At 42.0% G+C, this 21,932-nt stretch overlaps 1 protein-coding gene across 5 annotated transcripts in view; it reads left to right on the top strand.

Annotated features, from left to right (window-relative positions):
- The window catches only part of rerea (arginine-glutamic acid dipeptide (RE) repeats a), a 131,904-nt gene that overhangs the window by 63,317 nt on the left and 46,655 nt on the right, over nucleotides 1-21,932 (top strand). For all 5 annotated transcript variants that reach the window (XM_056732856.1, XM_056732855.1, XM_056732853.1 and 2 more), the window contains one exon: nucleotides 9,605-9,675. In XM_056732856.1, coding sequence (XP_056588834.1) covers nucleotides 9,605-9,675 — 71 coding nt within the window. The remainder of the gene's footprint in view (nucleotides 1-9,604; nucleotides 9,676-21,932) is intronic.

Below are 21,932 nucleotides of genomic sequence, written 5' to 3'. Positions count from 1 at the left end.
CCAGAATCTAGTCACAATGTACAAAATAAATGTGTTTAGGTAAAATGTCTGAAATGCAGGGGAACATAAATTCAAGCCATAAGCCGGAAATAGTCAAATTAATAGACATTTCCCTGAAACATCACGTAACAATGCTGTGCCATACAATACTAGACCAGACCTCGCCTAAAACTTTTTTCTACAAACGGGAATACAGCACATTCATTACCACTGAACTACCAATAAAGTTACCGCATGTAAAGGAGGAATGCAATAAAGCGTCTCGCCATTTAAACGGCCAAAAAGTCCCTTTCTCCTTTTTTCCGGCGCACTCTTTCTCTGTCTTCCTGAAGTGCACGCTTGCTTTCAGTGCAGAGATTGCAAAGTTCCAAAAGTCTGCACCGTTTTTGCTATATGCTGTGATTTTGGTTATATTACTTATTTTGTTTTTCATGCAGCGCGAAGTTCAGTCTAAGAACTGAAGTATGTGCATTTACCGACAAAGTGTTCATTTATATTTATATGCCCAAACGTTCAGTAAGTGACAAATGTTTGGAAACTGTGTATACATTTATTTATGAGTCATCTGCGGGTGCGTCCAGAACAAGCTGTTTCTCTATACCGCTCTCGCAGCACATAAGAAGCAGAGAGACACGATCCTGCATTGGGTCATAGCCAGACCTCGCGCTCATATGCGCCGGGGGTTTCGTTACAAACCTTAAAAATATCCAATTTCTTTACATCATAAATAATATTTTTTTTGTGTAGCAGTGTGTACATGATCCCCATTGCATAACACCTCTGCAAAGATTCGACTGTGAGATTGGTAGTTGAATCATGGTGCTCCCGTCGAAGCATCGAATCTTTGGCTGTACTAATATTTTGGCCATTTAAAAAAGTAGTGTAGTGTAGGATAAACATGCCTCCTAAGCCCCACAAGGCTTTACTTATTAAATGTAAAAAAAATTGAGAACAAAGACAGTTTTATATTGGCCGCAGGGCTTGGCTATGTTCATTTACTGCCTCTTGATGAAAATACACAAGGAATATAGGTGCAAAAGCTTATTTTTCCTTTTTATACTTGGCATGCCAAAGCACACATGACAGTATTCTTGGTCTTTGCTGTGCAGGGCAACAATAAGTAAAGTGGTCCATATTAGGTCTTTATTAGGCGCTAAGATTGAGCCTAGACCAGAGCAATAACCTTTTCCTGGGTTGTAAACATGGCCTCTTTTTCACCTGCTGTTTAGAAATTGGTTGTACATGAGACTAGGGGGAAATGTCAACACTACAGCATCGGGTAAAGCACGCCTGCGTAGCGCAGCTGCCAAGCGTATGTAGTTCTAAATCATCCCTGCCATATCTTTCATTTATTTAGCAGCAACAGAAAGGTCAAGCAGTAGCCTGCTGCCAATGCTTAGTTATTTAATGGGAAGACAGCGAAAATTATAGTCAATGTGTAATTTCCAGTCTCCTCCTCCTAGTGTTTGCTTCGAGGGGCAGAGAGGAGAATGTGCTGATGGTTGCCCTCCTCCTCCTTCTCTTCTAGCCGTTGCCCCTTTGGAATTGAGTTGGAGGCATTATCTGCTGAAGGTCCTTGAAAACACAGTTGCTCCAACTGAAGCTCTTTCTGAAATAACCCTGCCGAGCCGCCCTTGCTCTGCCTTGGAGAGCGCCGCAGCTCTCTTTTAGATAAGAGTGAATTGAATCAGACATATCTGAGGCATGTTGTTCGATGTTTGTCAGTGTCGGTGAGGAGAGGAGAATATAAAGGTGTATAGATGTGAAGTCTACGTGTTTTAGGAGACGGCTGTAAAGCATAATAGCTTTGTCATTCAAACACAATAAGGAAAAAGATTTGGTTACTGCATGACCATATTCTACATCCCCAATCCTACCCAATACCTAAACCTAACAACTATCATACTAACTATTAATAAGCACCATATTAGGAGTTTATAGAGGCAAAAGTCGTAGTTAATGGTTTGTTATTAGCGAGAATTGGACCTTAAAATAAAGTGTAACCTTTATATCCTATATAGAATGGCTAGCACTGTTGATGTGGATATTATTTGTTTTGCACGCCTTCATGTAGATGCATTTTATGCAAATGTGCATTTTTGGCCATATATAGTACTGCGGTCTGTTGGCGGTCAGTTGCTGCAGCCTTATTGCAATCAGATTTGATTTGAGAGGCTTAAGTAGACACAAAGCTTGTGCTGGATTAAGCCCTGCTAAATGTTAAATCCTTTTATGTTTGTCTAGCGACACACAATATGTAAAACTGGCCACCCTTGGAGTGGGTATTAAATATGCCGAGAAGCCAGCGAAAAATGAGAGCGAGTGACCAAAGCCGAGAGAAAGAAAAGGGAGGAACTGAAACAAGACACAAATTGCTTTTGTGGCCGGAGAGAGTTCGCCGCACGTCGGAGACTAGATAAGATGGAGTAATATTAAAAGCCGACATCGAGATCCTCCGTTCCCCCTCGCTCTCTTTGTCCACCGACGTTTTTATAGCAAGCTTTAGTGTGCATTGATTAGGATGGCTCCCGGTGAAGGATACACGGCCGTGTCATTTGAGAGATCAAGTGTGCTTGAATGAGGGAGAGAGAGGAAGGAAGGAAGGAAGGAGAGGGCTCAAAAAAACGTGGAGAGAAGACAAGAGAGAGGTATTTGTATTGCAGGCAGGGCTGCTTGGATGGAGGGGAAGAGTGTAGCGGCTGAATCGATCAGGCCTTTGAGTGGCGTTCTCGTGTCCAGGCTCCCTGTAGCTTTGCGGATATTCGCTACACACAGGCAGCTTATGGATCCAGCCGGGAGATTATACACACATGAGATCAATACTCAAGCCTGGACTGTGGCTCTCCGCAGTCCGTCTTTACAACACAGAGCCGCACCAATGTCCTTGTACTGTGACGGCAATTTGTCTCCTCTGCTGCCGTTTGGCTTTTAAAATGGAGAGCTCATCAAGAAGGAAATGCCGCTCCCACTAGTGTGATATGAAAACTGTTAATATAGGTGGATGTCCATGGTGGGCTCTGCTGAGGTTGGGGTGGGCTTTATGGATATCATTATAGCTGTGTTCCAAAACCTATAGAACTGCCTACCTTTTTAGCCGTCCTAATGTTGAAAGCTAGGGCAGTGTCGCTTTTGTTCTTGGTGGCAAAGGCAATCCCAGAATGCATTTTTCCCAGCTCAGTGAAAATGATTCAAGATGGCCGACAAGCTAAGATGCTAGTTATAAATGTATTTTATTCAATACCAAAGAACAGGTTTCACTTTGATTTTTTTTTATTTTGTACCAATATTGTGTGTGGGGTGGGGAACATTTCAGTTTTTGTTGGAATGCAGCTTTGGGGGCTTATGTAGGCTAAACATGTCTGGAGGTGTTTGGGGTTGTAAATGAGGTGAAGGTGGAAGTCATTTTTCTCTCTTTCTGTATTTGTTTCTCTCTTTTTCTCCCATCTGCCTCTGGGTGACTGGACAGCTGTCATCTAATTACGTAGCCGGCCAAAGCCCACAGTCCTTTCAGCGAGGCTGAGATCTCCACCGTGAGCTTCAACACGTCGTCCTCACCTCCGCTCAGAGCTTTGCGGTTCCTCATCAACCTGCTAATGTCATTTCAATTCCGCCTTTTTGTCCGCTCTCAATTTTGCACGATTAGGATTAGCTCGGTGTTTGTCCGCGGATACAGTTGTTAGGGGTTCTGGAAACCCGCTAGTCAAACACACAGTAGACTTTGCTGGGTGAAAAGGGACAGACACCACCTTCGCAAAAACAGTTCAGTCCGTCGGGCAAATGAAGTTCTGCTCCTCCCGCGTTTGTTGTCCAGGGAAAAAAAGACTGCTCTCTTTTGGCACAGAGTCATGTATTATTCAGGGAGGTGAGACTAACAGCATTTGACCACCTGAGTGAGTCATCAAGCGGCAGTCTTCATCTTCCTGTTGCTCTTCTGAAGAGACACAGTAACACCCCATGTAGGGAGACAACTTTTCCACGCGTGTCTTCCTCTATACTTCCAGCTGTCTTAAGGTTTAGACAGACAGAACGAGAGACGGAGGAAGAAAAGCAGGAGTGGGTAGAGCGGCAGTCAAGGACGCCGTCTCCTCTGGATCAAACGGAAGCTCTGCTGTCTGAATCGAATCATTATCAACTGGTTCTATTCATGGACTGTGTTTTATACTTGTGTAGCATTTATTTTCTTGTAGTTCACAGGAAATATAAAATGCAATTATTTATTCACCCTCATTTTGATTGAAACATATATGAGTGTCTTTATTCAGTGGAACGCAAAAGAAGATCTTTTGAGAAATGTCTGTGTTTTTCGTCCATACAAAGAAAGCCATTGATGTTTGGTGACCAACGGTCTTGAAAATATATTCTTTTGTGATCCGCAGAAGAAAGGGAGTCATTTAGTCTCCCTCATGTCATTCCAAACCTATATGATGAAATAAGTTTCATTTTCGGGTGAACTATCCCTTTACGTTTTCGTGTGCCCTGAATTCTAATAAAAAATATATGAAGTGTTCATTTTGTGAGCAAATTAGGCAAATGCTGTTTCACGTTGACATAGAGACCTCGATGCGAACATGAATCGGTGTGATCTGCCAGTGTCAGCAAAACATCACATATTTATACCCCAAATAAAAGATTAAGTGTCGCCAAGATAAATTTTCCCTTAAGAATACTCTTCAGGGATTTCATACAGTGGGCAAAGAAATCCGTAGCTAGTCGATAGTTGGAAATAAAAGAGCCAGATCTATTTAGAAATTTCCCTCTGTGCGGCATTGGATGACAGGGAGACTGGAGAAGGCTTTGTGAAATCGAACCACCTGCCAATTACAAATTAGAAAGCTGCTACACACTAAGTGTGCTGTACTCGTCAGGCGGCTTCTGTTCCCGGCCCAGGGGAGTCTGCTTTTCCTGCCTGCTACTCTCAGGACAAGGCATACAAGGTTTTATACAATTCGGGCCAGAGGTATTAATCTCCTGGTCTGAGATGGGCCAAAAACGTGCAGGGCTGATATGGAAAGAACGTGTGTGTTTGAAGGGGCAGGTCTCAAGGCAAAGGAAATGAGCGCCAGTGTAAATTGGATGGACGAGGTTAGGACAGAGCCGTTCTTCCTAACTCAGGGCACCTGTGCCAACTGAAGCACCTGCGCCAAAGCACTTCACAGCACCATGAGACAAGAGCGAGGCAGGTTGAGGTGTAGGAGGCGAAGGGTGTGAATGCGACACGTGGAGTGTGAAGTCAGTACCATCTCCAGGATTTGCGTGTCAAATGACCCCCGCTCCTCTGCCCAGAGGTGAATTGGATTAAAACAGCAACTAGGTTGGAAGGGAAAGCAGGGCAGGTCGGTTTCATTGGTAAAGGTGTGTTATAAATTAGGCACGCTTCATTGGTTGAGAAGAATGGCTTAGTGAACAATAAGCCTCACTGAGGAGGAGGAGGAGGAGGTGGAGGAAGGGTGAAGCGCTGCCCCTCTTCCCGCATGAATATTCATGTTGCTAAGTGACGGGGACAATACATTAGGAAATAATAGCTGCAAACAGATCAACTTCGAACGTACTGTCATTTTATTTAAGCACGGGTGTGTGTGCACGTGCGCTTGGCCGTGTGTGATGGACTATTTCTTCAGCTCAATAAATCTCAATCTAAGGATGAAGCCAGGCTGCTCTAGCGGAGTGGTCGATAATGGATCTGTGGTGTTTGCAAAGCCCCCACTCTTCTGTTATCCTCAGGCCACTAAAAGGGAGAGGGAGAGAGACAGGTAAAGAGATTGAGAAAGAGAGAGAGCTGGGACCTGTGGCCTTTGGGAGTCCACAAAGCCTCTAGAACAGCACACATCCCTGTACTTCAGCCCCTCAAATCCTATACACCCCTCCCCCAGACGCCCCTTCTCTTTTCTCTCTCTCTCTTTTTTCTTTTTCTCTGCCTGCTCACTCTCTGATGGAGAGGGGCTTCTCTAAAAGCACAAAATGGCTGGAACGCAGCTGAACAGATTGGAGTCTTAAAGGTCCGCTCTCGAAGAGCACATTCGAAAATTACAGCCTCGCAACTCTCCAGCGAGGGCCGTCATTATTGTAAAATATTAAACGCAATTTAGTTCACGAGGACCTTTTTGTTTGGAAAAGAGTTTCACAGATGGTTGAGAAAAGTACCTTTCGGATTAAATGTTTTAAAAACACATGGGAACGCTGGTTGGATTTGATGCTGTTCCCTGGTCTTACTGTGAACGTCATTTCAAAGTGAAAAATCGTCTTGGCTGTCGTGAAAAAAAAACGTTATTTGAAATGACTATCCTTATCCACCGAAACTACATGGGCTTCGCTGGATATTGGTTCACGTTAACCAATAGCCAAGTAGGTTTGAAGGGATTGTTTTGGCAAATAAATAGGTTCTGGCTCTGTTTTAATATACAGTGCTTGCTTTCCATCCAACCCATTCCCAGTGGGTACAATCAAAAGTCGTTTTGTTCATTTAGTTAAAGGGATGCTTCACCCAAAAATATTGATTTTGTCATTATTTACCCTGTATATGACTTTCTTCTATGCAACACAAAAGAAGATATTTTGAGAAATGTTTTGGTGGTTTTTTGTCCATACAATGGAAGTCAATGGGGGCTAATGTTGTTGAGTCACCAACATTCTTCAAAATGTCTACTTTTGTGTTCTGCACATGAAAGAAAGTCATACAGATTTGAAATGACATGAGAGTGAGTAAATGATGAAAGAATTTTCATTTCTGGGTGAGTTATCCCTTAAAACACCACATTTAACAGTTATTTAACGTGGATTTGAATTGCTTCAGGGACCACTTGTGATGTTTGTGGTTGGATACTTTAGTTTCCAACTGTCTATTCTTCCAGCAACATGGATTCCAAGCAGAAGGACATTTGAAACAAAAGTATTTCTTTCACAATTAATCAAATGTAAAAGTGGAAGTAAATGTGGCTTATCTGAGCGCTAAAGTTGAGAGTCATATACCAGATTATCAGTCTGTTGAGATATCTGCATGCCCTCATGCTGAGCAAATCATTTATTCACACTTCTTGGCTCATAAACAAAGGCAATACAGTACAGTAAAACATGAGTTGTAGATTAACAAGCCACAGCAGCGACTCCATTTTGTCACCGGCTCACTAATTCAGGAACCAACACTCGTGTGTTGTTGATGGGGTTGAGGCTCACCGTTACCCAGCAGCCTGAACATACAGCTCCTGGAGCGTGACACAAACACACTTTCGCAGACCAGCGAGGACGGCTGCTCACGCCTGTGTGTGTGTGAGACCCCTTTAAGCACTGATCACAAGATGCTAAAGTCTTTGTGGTGTTAAAACCGCATGGAGATAAATATTATCTGAACACTTATTCCAAGGATGAATTTGCACGGCGTAGGCTGAGGTGGCTAAAAGGGACTACTAACAAAAGAGCGATTCCTTTCCACCTCTGTTTGTGCACATCATCTTTTATTTATTTGTTTGGCTCGGTGCTGTTATTGATCTCGTTGCGTTTATCCGTTCAGTGCAGCAGGCTGAATAAAGACATTTAATAGGTTGAGCTCAATGTAAACGTTGGGGGTGGGAGGGGGTGTTAGGAATGCAGAAGGGGCCATTTTGAGTCGCAGGCTTGTTATCATAGCCGGTCTGAACAAGGTTTTCTGAGGCTTTATAGGTTGGTGAGGTAGTCTGGGCTCTGTCGTCTGCTTCTGCTCTCGCTCATCTTCTCATTTACAAGATAATGTAAGTGAATATATCCATCAGCGCCGTGACTGACCTGTGCCGCCACCTTCAGATGAGGAGGGGAGGGGCAGGGGGAGAACAAAAGATGAATCTGAACGATGACATATTTCTTAATGTCTCGCGTCGTGTTATGGGATTTACCTTTGAGAATTGCAGCTTATAGTCTTAACGCTGCTGGTGGAATCATGTAGAGAAAATAGATTCCTTGCGTTTTGGCTGGCCAGTAGATATCTGTGTTGTGAGCCATGAAGATAATACAAAAGTATGAAGCTGGGGTTTTAAAATCAATGTTTTCCGCAAACGTTACGCTATGAAGCTGTTTGAAATGTGATATTCAACAAGAAAGAATGTAGTACAGGATTTTATCCATCAGGAATTGGCGGAAAGTGGGTGATTATACCAGAATTGAGACAGACCTTAAATGTAAAACAATATCAGAGTTTTTTAGGTAAAGGGGTCGTTTACCCAAAAGAATGTTGGTAACCAAAGAACGGCGGAACCTAATGACTTGCGTTGGATTTGTGTTCATACAGTAAAAGTGAATGTGTACTGCCATTGTTCGTTTTCCGACATTCTTCAAAATATCTCCTTTTGTGTTCTGCAGAAGAAACTTAAGTCGTACTGGTTTGAAATGATTTTTGGATGTTCTGTCCCTTTCACACTATCCAATAGCATTTGCAGCCTTGGTGACATCAGCAGAAGTGTCATTTTAGAGGTGGAGCTAGTTATTCCATTTCGACTTCTACAATAAGACTGTGATGAATTGTAAATGGTGAGAGCAGGACAGTATATTAAGAGATTAAATAGGGTCAATTATTTTGATTTCACATTGTCTTAACTTGAAACCACAGCAACCCACATCTCAACTCGAGCAAGCCGGCTAACACGCATACCAACTTGGGTGCCAACGTTAAATGGATCTGTAGTGTGAAATAGCGGTGTAATGTAATGAGTGTTTTGAATGGAGCAATGGCTGGCACCTCCGAGTCTGACAGAGGGTGATCCAAGCAGCCAAGCACAGCCCTCTTTGTGTTGCTAACGCATTTGAACTATCAAAGAATGCTTGTCTTCAAACTGGAGGCTTATTCTTCCGTGTAAATAAGATTCTTATCTAGCAAACACTCCTTTTCTTTTAAACAGATGTAGTTTTTTTCCATAAATCGCAATTTTGATGTCGCTACACCACGGCACTGAAGTATTTTCCATTTCAAGAGAGGCTCAGATTGTCTCTCTGTGGCAAAGCGGGTGGAAACAAGAGGGTGATCTTTTCATCCCCCGCACTCTACAAATGTTTGGCAGATTGACCGCAGAGGAAGGAAGTATGTTTGCATGTGTGTGTGTGTGTGTGTAGCTCAGCTTAAAACTGCTTTCTCTTGTTGGGGTTGTGCAGTGTGAATGTTTTTGTTAAGGAGATGAGGGTTCATGACCTGGCCATACCACCAGTCACATTCAATTTAAGCACAGAGCCCCTCCACTCAGCTTCTGTTAGGAGCAGCAGACTGGAGAAGTTATGTAATTCGGCACTGTTTGGATTTTATAGAGTTTGTAGATGCATTTTGCATGGTCATCCACACTGCCTTTTGTTTGTTTTTACGTGTCTCGACTCTTTATTACACAAAAAACCCTTAACATCACGTAATTGTGTTGGAACATTACTGGCCTTTATTCTCGGACTCCCCTAGATGTTTGTTCTGGAAAGGGCAGACTGCCCTGCATCCAAAAGCTTTTTAATCCTATTACTCACATTCCACTTGTATTTTACAAAGGAAAACCGATTTTATGCAGGTTTGACTTTGGGAAGATGAATATAATAGAGATCATGTTTTTGCATTTGGTCTGTGCATATGATGCTGATAATGCTCTCTCTGTATTTTCGTTCCCAGATTGTGTGTACATAGAGAGCCGACGGCCGAACACGCCCTACTTCATCTGTAGCATTCAGGATTTTAAGCTGGTGAGTCGAGTCTTTTCCTTCCTCCCTGCTGTCCAGATCACTGCCCCCTCTCCGCATGCCCTCATCTCACGCTATTGTGTTTTATTTGTTATTTCTTTCTGTACATCGAAAGCTAGATCAAACGGGAGGTTTGATGTGGATAATTGCCTGCATTCATTTCCCTGTAGGTTTGTCCGCCAGCAGTTGTTCAGAAGCAATGTTGGTGTTGAGTGCTAAAACATTAAGACACAGATATTTGATTTGCCTTTGCTTTAGATTTCTACGTAGTCTTTCTGGCTCATGCTTGTTTAACCAAACTTGTGTTCGAGGTTTTTTGGAAGTGAAATGTGCTGACAGTTGGCGATTTTACTTTTAATGCCTGGAGTTGTTCATTCTTTTTGCTCGAAAGGAAAACCAGCCTCCAACACAGAGATTTACAAGTTTAATTAGCCCGTGTGAAGCACAGCACCAGATATTTTCTTGTAAAGCCTTTCCTAGCTCGCACATGTTTACGTCATTGCGCCTGCTTGGTTTTACATCCCGTTAATTGATCAATTAAAAATAAGCGAGAGAGAGGCAGAAACTATAGTTGAGGATCACAATCCGCACTGACACTTTTTGCATAGATCATTAATCAGCTGCTTAAAAAGCTTGAATCTCCAAAAGACGTGTTGATCGTACAGCAAAACTATCTTGTATTGAATCTTATTTATTAGGCCAATGACATTCCTCATTTATTTCCACCCTCCTCTCCTCGAGAGCTGCCAAAAGCATCCACGCCAGATTTCCCGATCTCAGGGTTGAGATAAAGTTGCGTCACAAGCAAATAAGCACATTACGACCGTTCTGATGGCTACTTCCCCACAGCAGGAGGCAATTAGCCCAGAGGTCCCTCAGCTTGCCTGTCCGCCTCCCCCGTGGAGTGTGTGGAGGTGCCCCAGGAGGCTTTGTTAATAGTACTGAACAGCTAAGGTGGTGATGGTGGGGGGTTGGATGCAGGGCAGGCTATGACAGCCACGGGAGCTGAAGGGGGGAGGATGGGGTGCAGGGCTGAGTGAAAAGGATGGGGGAGAGCGAGTGCATGCCAGAGCGCGGGCATCCAAGCAGCCTGTAATCGGATTGCTGGGAAGAGTGCTGAGGGCAGCAGAAGTCTGCTCTTGCCAAGAATAACATATAGTATGTTTTGTGATTATCTTTACCTAATTAAGTGCAGATCATGAGGTCTTTGTCTGATGGCAGTAAATGTCAAGAGTGAAGACAAGGACGCCAGTGGCCAATCTTACTCTGTTTTTTCTTTCTCTTCAACTACTTTATCCATCTCATCAATAAATGCTCATCGGTGTTTTTGCTTGTAAGATATATTGGATTCCGATTTGTAAGTCCAAGGAATGTGCATAGGTGATCAATTAGTGTTGTCATTTATGCATTTTTTTCTTTTAAGGCTTTTTTAAGCTTATTTTTGAAACCATTATTACAAGGATGTGGATGGGGCCATGCCATACGGCTGAAAAATGTATCAACGATATAAGGATTCGATATCGATAATTATTGATATATTTTAATAGCCTTTATTAAGACCAGTAAGAAATGGTGGTTTTGAATTTCACCACTGTATTATTCACATTTTCCCGATTTCTTACTGTGTTATTCTAAAGTCTTTTGGTAATAAATAGACTTATTGTAGCAGAGGTTTATTAAAGGGTTTATTACAATCAATTAACATTTTTTGATGATGAATAACTGCTATGTCTGCAATGGAGATATATACGTTGTTAAATAGTGGATGTGAATGTGTGTGGACACATCGTTATATAGTTATAGATAAAGTCCTATTGTTGATACATATCGTCATCATTTTTTGCCCAGCGCTAGATGCGGACTGTTTATAGAAGTCGTTTTGTTGACTGTGTTGGGTTTAGTATTTTGCATATCCGTTCTTCTATTTAAATAGTGCTGTCAATCTATTAAAAGAAATAACACTTTTTTTTAAATAATTGAAACAATAATAATAATGTAATTACTAAACAAATGTGCTTACGGGCATATCCTTTTTTTTTTATTATTAAAGCATGAAAGAACAGATCTTTTTTGCTTCTCCACAGCTAGAAGTGCCTGAATGTATTGGATGCATCAAGGACTTTTCAAATCGTGCTTAAATGGTTTAAAAGCCTTTGCATGAATAACAGTGATAATATAATGCTAGCCAAAGGATGACAGAAAAACGGATGTTGTGTTAATTGCATTCAATATTTGTAATACGTTAATCTGAAGAATTTTTTTGCATGCACAATTTTTTAACTTTTCATATTTTTATTTTAAACTAGCTAATTATTTTTTAAGTGCGTTTGGTTGTGTGTTTTAGTGTTAAAAAACAGAATTGGTCAAAAAATCTGTTGTTGTGTTTGTTCTTGATTTTTTTATTTCCCCAAAATAATCAGGGAAAAAATTCATTTTATAGCTCAGGTGATGTCACCCGATCGGAAACAAGTGTATCGGACACGTGGTTAGACCCCACGCCCTCACCTCTTTTGTCACCCCTCTGTTCTTAATTGGGACACGAGCATCTGTCCACTAAAAGGGTAGAAAAGCCTTTAGGTCGATTGCCCTGACCCCTCCTCAGCCCCCCCATTGACATCCCCTCTCCTGCATTCTCTCTCTTTCTCAGCCTCAATTCATCCCAGGCTTTAATTCATCCACTTGTATAGAGCATTTGAGATCTCTGAAAACAGGAGAGGCCATAATGCTAAATGAGGGTATCGGCAGGTTCCAGCATTAGCAGATTTACAGAGTGCTTCTACATAATAAAGTCAATTCATTACATGCGTGATGATCATGGCTCTCTGGAGGATGGGTTTCTCCTGCGGTATTAAACACTCGTGGCACACTCGGCTTCAGCTGTGTTTTCGCTAGCTTGCGTCGGAGATCTTCTGTTGTGTCACGTGAGCCTCGCTCTCAGCAGCCGATCCCAGCGACCCTCTTCTGCCACGAGCCTCGGAAATTGCCTCGCTTCTGACAAAACAACCTCATTAATATGGTTCTCCTCTAGTCTTAAGGGTTGTACAACGTCACCCCGTGTACTTTATCTAATGACCTAGGAATCCAGTTAGCACCGGAGACCAAACCTGCATGCTGCAATCCCTCCGCCTTCTCTGAATCTTTTTGTGATGTGTGTGTGGAGCAGATCTTCACACAGTCACAAAAATGTTTCCAACCTTCACTCAGTCAAAATCACTCAATTAATCAACACGCTTTTCACTCAACCCATTCCTTTTTTTCCCCTGCGCTTGTGTTCATATCTTGCAAGAGCCTCTCTCTGCTTGAAAGGCTTTAAAGATGTACAAGGACAGGTGCCTCCACCCTTGTTTGTGAGCACACATACTGTGATTAAGACGCAGATGACTGAGCTCCTCTCCGCTCGTGTAAACAGTTTGGTGGTAAAGACAGAATAATGGAGAGACTCAAGAGGGTGGAGAAAATGCATCTTTTCAGTATCGGCATTGTTTGAGGTGGAACTAGCCTGTGCCCTCAATCAAGCGGCTTTTACAAAATACTCCACAAACGTAACACTTGCCAAACTCTAAATGCAAGTACATTTTGGTCCGTAAATAAAACAGTTCTTCATCATTTTGCCTGTAAATGCAACTGCAGTGTATTGCATGTATTGCAAAGACTCCAGCATCTACTAATGATGCTCATTGGTATAGGTACAATACTACATTTTTAATAATCAAATGTATAGTTCTGTCAAAATACAGATATTGCAGGTTTGCAGCATATACGAAGTCATTGCTGTGATCAGAATGATTTGTTGCATTCATTTCATGTGTGATAATGGACCGCTGTTAACCCAGCACCATTTTGTTCCTCAAGTCTAGCGTTGCATACTGATTTCAAGGACGCTGACAACCTCAGCGTGTTTATTTTTCAGCCTCAGTGCGGCGCGTAACACGTACGGCGTATTAATGCGATGAGAACAACACGTTCGCTTAAGTATCTGTTGCTAATAAGGAAACAGGTATTGTGTTATACAGTGATTCAGCGAGCGCGAATCAAAAGAGTCGTGTTGACACTCGATTGGCTGAAAATAGAGCCTTGAGACATAGGGAAGAAAAAGAGAGGCAGGGACAGAGAAAGAGAGGGAGAAGGATCTCTGAGGGGATGCTCAGACACAAAGACAATTCACCACCGAATCGATCATAAACAGCACGAGTTTTTCTCCTCGAGTCAATCTCGGTCTCAATGTCCTGCCTCTTTGTCTCCGCCTGCCTCTCTCACTTGTTCCTCCTGTTAATTTGGGCTGGCTGCATATGCCTGATGACTGACAGTCTTGTTGTCGGTGTGTTGCCGTGGCACCCTTCCCCCATCCCCGTGGCTAAACTAATTTGCTGATATTGGCCAGCTCAGCTGCAGCACAGCGCTGCCTCTAATGGAGTGATTGCTGCTCGCCTCTGGGGGCTCGGCCGCGGGCAGAAATGCCCTGCTCTTCTTGCTGTATTGGTGCTTATGGACATTTAATTAGGTGTGATGTACAATACAATTATGAGAAGGAACTCATGATTTCGAGTGAAGCACAACAACACGGCGGAGTGAAGGATTGTTAATGCATGAAATCCCAAACAGTTTTTTTTTTATTGTCTTATGGTGCAAGTTCCTGTAGGGTCCTGGAAGTCTTGACATGAAGTGATGTGGCTAATGCGCACGTCCAAAGATGTTCCAAAGATATGCAGTTTTCTTAAGCATCAGAACGGCCATTTTTCCTAAAAAAAATACAGATAGGTTGTGTAATCCACAGGTTTTTATCCTATGACACAGACCCCTATTCTTCAAAGCCATTTGTCTTCTGTGAATGCCTGATTTTATATGCTGAAAAAGAGTTTCTGCTTAGTTTCATTATTTATATATATATATATATATATATATATATATATATATATATATATATATATATATATATATTTTCCCCCTCTCTATTGCAATGAACTGTTAAATGTATTGGTTATTTATATATGTTTAATTTTAATATAACTTTTATTAATATTAGTCAGTTTTTCAATTAATTTACTTCAATTTAATTGTATCTGTTTATTATATTAACATTTCTTATTTGAATCATTTTATTATTAAATTATGTATTTTATTTATTTATTTTTATTCAATTAGGAAAAAAATAATAATAATTGAATAAAAAGAGATTAATTAATTTATTTTAATTGAATTTCTTTTTTATTTAATTTATGTATTTTGTTTATTTTAAACACTCTGTTTAACACATTGTAACATAAGTCCCCTGGTTTGGTTTCAGCCTGTTAATGCAGGTTTTTACCCCTGCTGTTCACTCACCTAGCCGAGTTATATATAGCCCCCTAATGATTCACTTGAAACAATAGCCCAGCGTATGGCAGAAACACTGCAATTTGAACTGTCCCTGCATTGACCCTTGCTTTAGTGGTCCTGCTTTGAAATGTCAATTAGCACAGGCTATTGATTATCGGCAGTGCGGATATTGTTGATTAGGGTGTGTGGTTTAAGTGTTTGATAAGCCCGGTGCCAGCCCTCCTGAAGCTAAATTAAAGGCATTAGATACTGCGTTCATGAGATGCAAATACTCTCCCTGCGTAATTCACTCCTGATGGGTTCCGCGCTTATCTCCGAGCCCTCAAAAGCTAATGATTCAAAGCCTTAATTAAAGCCCCTTCATGAAGATGCAAATATATGTGCATGCATGCGTCAACCATCGTAAAAGTGGGTTTACGAAAAGATGCACGTAGACCCTGCACAATAACCCCCTGGATATTTCTCCAACCTGTACGCCAGTAGCACCGCTGGCCACAAATAAAAGCATTACCGCTAATGTAGATATACAGTCGTGCGCAAATGCATCCGTCACCCCTCCATCCACGCAAACAGGAGAAGGAATTAAAGGGCCTGTATAACATTAGAACTGTAATAATGGCCAGCCTCCTATATTAAATACCCGTCGCAGGCAGCTCTGATTAAATCCCCATTCGGCCCAGGGTGGGTGGGATACGTAGGTTGCCTCATCAGTCCAAGACCCGCTACCTAGCACGCGTATTCCTCCTTTAACAGGATCTCCTTCTCTCTCTCCCCCTCCCTCCTCAGCTCCAGCATTTTGAAATGCAATTATGGATCAGTGAGCAGCACCATCAGTCGCTGCTCTTGTTAATATTTATTGAGCGAAGCTGCCATCTTTACATCAGAGAGCCTGCAGTCATTAAGGCTGCGTGGACATGGGTGGTTTTGCATTCTCTATCTCCCTCTCTCTTTCTTTCCTTCATGCTAGAGTTACACTTGATATGTTCGCCGCCCACCCCCCATCACTCCTCTGCCCGCTCAGCTGATGAAAACGAGCGGGTGCATTTGCATGTATAAATATGCAAAGGTGCATTGCTCACAAGTGGCCCCCAGGTTTTTGTTGTGCGGTTAGTATGTGTGGCTCCTCGGTCCTTCTAAAAACAAGCCTCCAGGGCAGCGGACTCCGTCGGCAGCTAGGGAACCAGCACTGTACACCCTATGCTCGGGGAGTGAAATATCTCTACTAGCCGTTTGGAGGGCAACGTGTTTGGGGAAAAAGAGTGAATGTCGGTTCGGTGTTGCTTTTTGTCTAGCAAGCAGGATGACATCACACACACTTCTAAATTCAGCAGCAGCATCATGGCTAAACATGCTAAAACATGCACTTTTCCCCAATGGCCTTTTGAAATAATTAGAGAGACCAACGGCAGTCAGTTTTTTTGTGCGTGTGTGCGCGCCACATGCCCCCTCCATCCATTTTTTTTCTTCTGAATTGACTTTTCATTGTTTTGATGTTGCCCTCCCTCTCGAATTATTCATCGCTCCAGTTTATTTCGGCGAAACATGACTGTAAATCCCCAACGCATTGAGACACTAAGTAAATCTGCTGTGAAATGCTGCAACTTAATGGCCGTTTTGATTAATGTTCTTGAATGAAGTGTGGGGCCGGTTTTCTCTCCCTCCAGTACACTTGAAATTCCACTAAAGGAAGCATTAATGCTGCTGGTGGTAATGACATTAGGTACTTAGCACTGTGCAAAATACACATAGCCCTGCCTGTCGCTACTTCCAAATGGGCATCTCTCCAAAACCAATTGAAGCTTGCGTCGGTTTGTCTTTTGGTGCTGTTTTAAAAAACACTTTCTAGTTCATCTCCATAAGAGAGCGTTTATGCAGATGGTAATTGTAGACACACCAGAAAATGTATAAAGCAATATGTATACTTGGTAACAACGGTATCCCAATAACAGAAGATGTAGAGAGAACGAATCTGAAAGAATACGAATTGTAGTATCATCCAATCAAAAAAAGATCAAGGACCTTTGTATTGTTTTCTTTTTCATACTTGCTCTTTTTTCGTTTTCTCTCACACACATACACACTCTCTCCTCTCTTTCCCTTATCCATTTAACAGCTCTGTGCTTTCAGTAAACGCTACTATGGAAACCAGCTGTGTGGCCGAGGGGAAAAGGTATAAAGGAGAACAAGAGGTAAAATCAAAATGGAGGCGTGTGGGGTCAACAATGGGGTACGGGTGCTCTGGGTGGTGATTACAATGCCAGATGGAGCTTGCGAGAATGCTAGGCAGGAGATAACATTTTCATAAGACACCTGAAAGCACAATCAATAGCAGCTCCTTGACGGCGAGACTAAATTATTAAACCGAGCCTTTCTCGCCACATTTCATTATCTCGGCTTTCCCTTCCCGGACCACCACCGCCGCCGCGCTGGTGATGGGGTGGGTATTTGTCAAGTATTTTTATGCATTAGAAATCATTTGGGTCTCGGCGGAGCGACTATGTTAATTTCACTCTCCTTGTTTCGAATCGGCGGAATTCGCCGCAGAGACACAATGGTGGTTTTTGGCACATCACAGGCAAATTCCCTCTTCTGATGTCTTCACTAGCTTCTGAAGCTGGGAACGCAGAGCCCTGGCATTCAACCCGACTGTTTCATCTGGGAAAAAGGGAAGGCAAGCTGCTCTATCTTTTGTACGCTTTGATGTCAGAGAGAGAAAAAAATACAGATACCAACACGAAGGGAATGTTTACACTTTGACAATCACAGTGTAATAAAACAACGAGTGCATTGATGTAATCCTCAGCATTTTAATTATTATTGAATGCGTGACTTGATGTTTTGGAATATCATTTTTTTCCGCCCACAAAGATTATAGGGCAGATGAAATTGAATGGGTTTTTCTTAACGCGGATAAATTGTATTTCTGAACCCCCACCCAAACACAGGTGTGGTTTTTATTCCCCAGCTGGATTTCCTGTTCTTGTTAACTAAAACACTGTAATTGATATTTGCCCCAAAGTAATCCAGAAATTTGGTTTTTGTTGTGTATTAGCCAAGTGCCTTACACAGTCTTTGTGCGGCCAATATTTATTGCAACAATCCGGTTCTCCAAACACATGTGCTCGGCCTGACTGCCGTGTAATTGGATCCTCCCAAGTCTCTCTCTCTCTCTCTCTCTCTCTCTCTCTCTCTCTCTCTCTCTCTCGCTCGCTCGCTCGCTCGCTTGTACTCGCTCTCTCCGGCTCGCAGCACCTTACACCATTTCATTCTCATCTGTCTCTTTCTCTCTTGCTTTCTTCCTCGCTATTCTAGAGTGTCTCAGGGCTCCTTCTCAGTTCACCTAGTGTAATTTCCAGCTTGTCCAAAGTGTGACATGCCAATAAAAAAAGCTGTGGAAGTGCAGATTTACAGCGCTATCGGGTTCACATGCTTCTATCGGGTGGCTCTCTCCATTAAAGAACACATGTTGCAAATTAGCTCTCATAGAAGAAAAACACTAGAGGGAGTGGGAGGGCCCTCTGGCTTTGGGAGGATGGGAAATATAAGGCGCTAGAAAATTCCACAGCCCTACATCCTCACGCCTCTCAGGTTATTCCTTCCTCTTCGGTTTACTATGTTTTTTTCCCCCCGTGCATTCGTCATTGCATTTCCAACACATTTGTGGTTTGTAAGGGATGTGCTCACATGAATTACTTTGCTTCCACTTAGTCTGAAAGGTAATATTGGTGTCTGTCTTATTGGCGTGTTTTGGTGTAGCACATTTTTTGGTTTGCGTGTTCTCCTGTTGTGTGAGCGCCTTGCAGCGATGATGTCAGGGCAAGCATTCAATTGTAATTTGAGGTACACATTTTAATTGACTGGTGGGCTTTTTAATGCAAATTATTTGTAAAAAGGAATTTGTAGAATGATTTCACAATCTTCAGTTACAGTAGGTTCCAGAACAAGGCTGCAAGGTTGTCAGATGTTTTTATCAAGGATTAAATGTTTTATTTGTTTTTTCTTTCATGTTCATAAACATATTTAGATACCGCCGTACTGTGACAAGAATAACGCGGAGGGCAATGAGATGCTCGGGCCCTCTCCCGATTCTAGCCTTGGGCTATTGAACTTAACATCCCATTTATAGATTGCAGTTATGCCTCAGCCATTTGTAGCAGAATAGCTCTTTATAGATTGAAGAAAAAGTAATGAGAAAGATAGAATACCAGATCATTTTCTGCACACTTACGTGTCGGGAAGGTTTGTTTTTCGTACGCAGTTTCGTTTTCGAAAGCCTCTGCCGCTGCCTGGTGGTGTTGATAAATGTCTGCCTGTGGGCATGCTGGAAGATGAAGTGATGGTCTCCATTTGTAATGCAGTGGACACAAGTGTCCGGGGTTGATCTGTGCTGCTGAGGAGATACATGCCGCTCTTCCCTGCTGGTGAAGATGAAATGGCCTGATTTAATGTGTAGACCTGCCTAGAAGGTGATATGGAGTTTGTGTCGGGGTGTGTGGTGTGCTAGCTGAGACAGATTAAGTATGTCTGTGTGCGTGTTTCTCTGCTGTGACACATATGCTCTCCGACATCTCCAGTGCCACTCAAAAACAAGCGGGCGCATAGATGCATGATACTGAAGCGGAATACGGTTCTGCACTCGAAGGAGAAATCCTTCACCTGCTTTGGCCTCGAACTGATGGTTTAGGAGTGAGTGAGCTGAGGTTGGCTGCATGTTAGGAAATGCCAAGCACATTATAAGACCTGGATTAGTGCTTGATATGGAGGAAAAACCAGGGCAGAGATCAGGGCAGTGGTGTGTGTGAGGCTGAATAAGATTGCCATTAATACTAAACTGCTGCCTTTTATCAACAAGCATTAGCACCTTATCAGGTGACGGGTCCTTGGTGATTTCAAAACAAAATTTAATAAATTGGGATGTGATGGATTTCTATCACAGCTTGATGTGGGACAGACGGAGTCCAGCCTCTTTTGGCATGGTTTGCACATTCAGGCAGATAAGATGAATCTGTTCTCTCAATAAATCACTATTGAGCAAAATAATTTAGCTAATGTTTTAGTTCAGCTTGATTTCTTACGAGGGCTGTGAAAAAACAATCATACGTTGTACATCACAGATTAGCTCTATTAATCTATACGGCATCTCAATACTGTTATGCATTACATTTTTCTACATTAACATAGTTGTCTATATAAATTATCTGTAGTTTAATTAATAGAAGCACGTCAAAATCGGCAATGATGCTTATTGGATGGATGCCATACTAAAAGATAATTCAGTTTTAATAGTAATTAAATTTGCATACAGTATCTTGCATTTATTATCTTGATGCATATAATATAGATATTAAAGGGACAGTTTACCCCCCCAAAAAATCAGTCATTTATAGTCTATTCAAACCTGTATGACTGTATGATCTTTCTTCTGCAAAACACAAAAGAAGATATTTTGAAGAATGTTGGTATACAAACAATGGCATTACCCATTCACTTCTATGGCACATAACCAATGTAAATCAGTGAGTACCGCCGTTGTTTTGTTTAGGTTATTTTAGTGTAAATGAATTCATTGAAATTAAATATTGACCCTTAAAATTATTGGAGAAGCATTCTTCAAAATATTAAATGAAAAACAAAGACTAAGGTTGACAGAATTATCCCTTTAAGCAGTAAATATGAATTGGTGTTATTTAGTTTGCTGCAAGAAATATAAAATGAGTTTATGAAATGTAAAAAAATAACACTGAAGTTATAAATGCGACAGTTTTTTATGATAATCTCTTATGTTTGATGGAGTTGGTGTGTATGGCCGGGGCTGATATTAGTTCATCGAATGACACAGGCACAGTTGTAAACTGCTGTCATTTAGATTTTTTTCTATTCCTTTACTGTCCCAAGGTCAGTTCAGAGTGATAGTGGCACAGAAACCTTTGTAATGTCTCTGTGCAGCACACCATCCAAGCAGGTTCACAGCTCAGAGGTGGCTTCTATCTATGCTTCAGTGTCCCTCACACACACGCACGCAGTCAAAGGCAGATCTCATGGTGCTGTATAAAGGCCAATTGATTATATCCACCGCTGGGGCAGCAGGACAGGCTGATGGTGGAGTGTTTGAAGAATGGAGGCGCTAGCCAACATCTCAGAAGCCGGGAAACCCTCGCTGAGATGTTCTGAGCAGCGGGCCAATTTAGTATTTAAAAGGTGAGCTCTCTTTTAGCGGCATGGGAAGTTGAAAGGGCTGGTGCTGGCGGCTCAGCTTGCCTCGGCGTGGAAAGGCTGGCCGCTACAGCTGCCTGCCCGCTGTAATTAAGTGTGAACTGTTTGCTGCCACAAATGGCATTTAAATGCCAAGTGGTAGCCAGAGCAGGCATAATATCAAGGGTTTATGGCTTCAACCTTGCTTTTTTTTCTTGCACTATATCTCTTTTCTTTGCACTACTGTTGAATGGATGGTAGGGGTTTACACAAAGGTTTACGGAAGAGAAAAAGAAACACCGAGAGGAGAGAGTCGAAGTGCATCGACACATCGTACCGATCTGTGCCAGAGCTGTCAAACTGCTGTCACCGGCAGCCATTAGAGAACAGTGGCTCTTTACCATATGTGGGAGGCTGACATTTAAACATGAAAATGTAGACAAGGCATGAGAATTATGTCATACTGTTGGATATACTCCTGGCCAATGTTGTCTTCTGTTTGCGGTGTGATTGATTTATAAGCTGTGGCATGGAGAGCATGCATCTCATTGTATTTTTTAATGGCGTATTTTATGTTTCGAGTTCTGATGTCCTACAGGGATTTTGTGTTTATTCTGGTTTGAAAGAACAACTAGATTTTAAGAAAAAAGATGTATAGTCAATACACATGAAATGGTATTTGTGACCAATTGAACAATTATTGCATATGATGCAAGGAATTTGTAAATAGTCCATTTTCATTTCATTTTGAG

Source organism: Triplophysa dalaica, chromosome 20 (genome assembly GCF_015846415.1).
Source record: "Triplophysa dalaica isolate WHDGS20190420 chromosome 20, ASM1584641v1, whole genome shotgun sequence".
NCBI lineage: Eukaryota > Metazoa > Chordata > Actinopteri > Cypriniformes > Nemacheilidae > Triplophysa > Triplophysa dalaica.
This window is presented reverse-complemented; position numbering and strand designations above follow the sequence as displayed.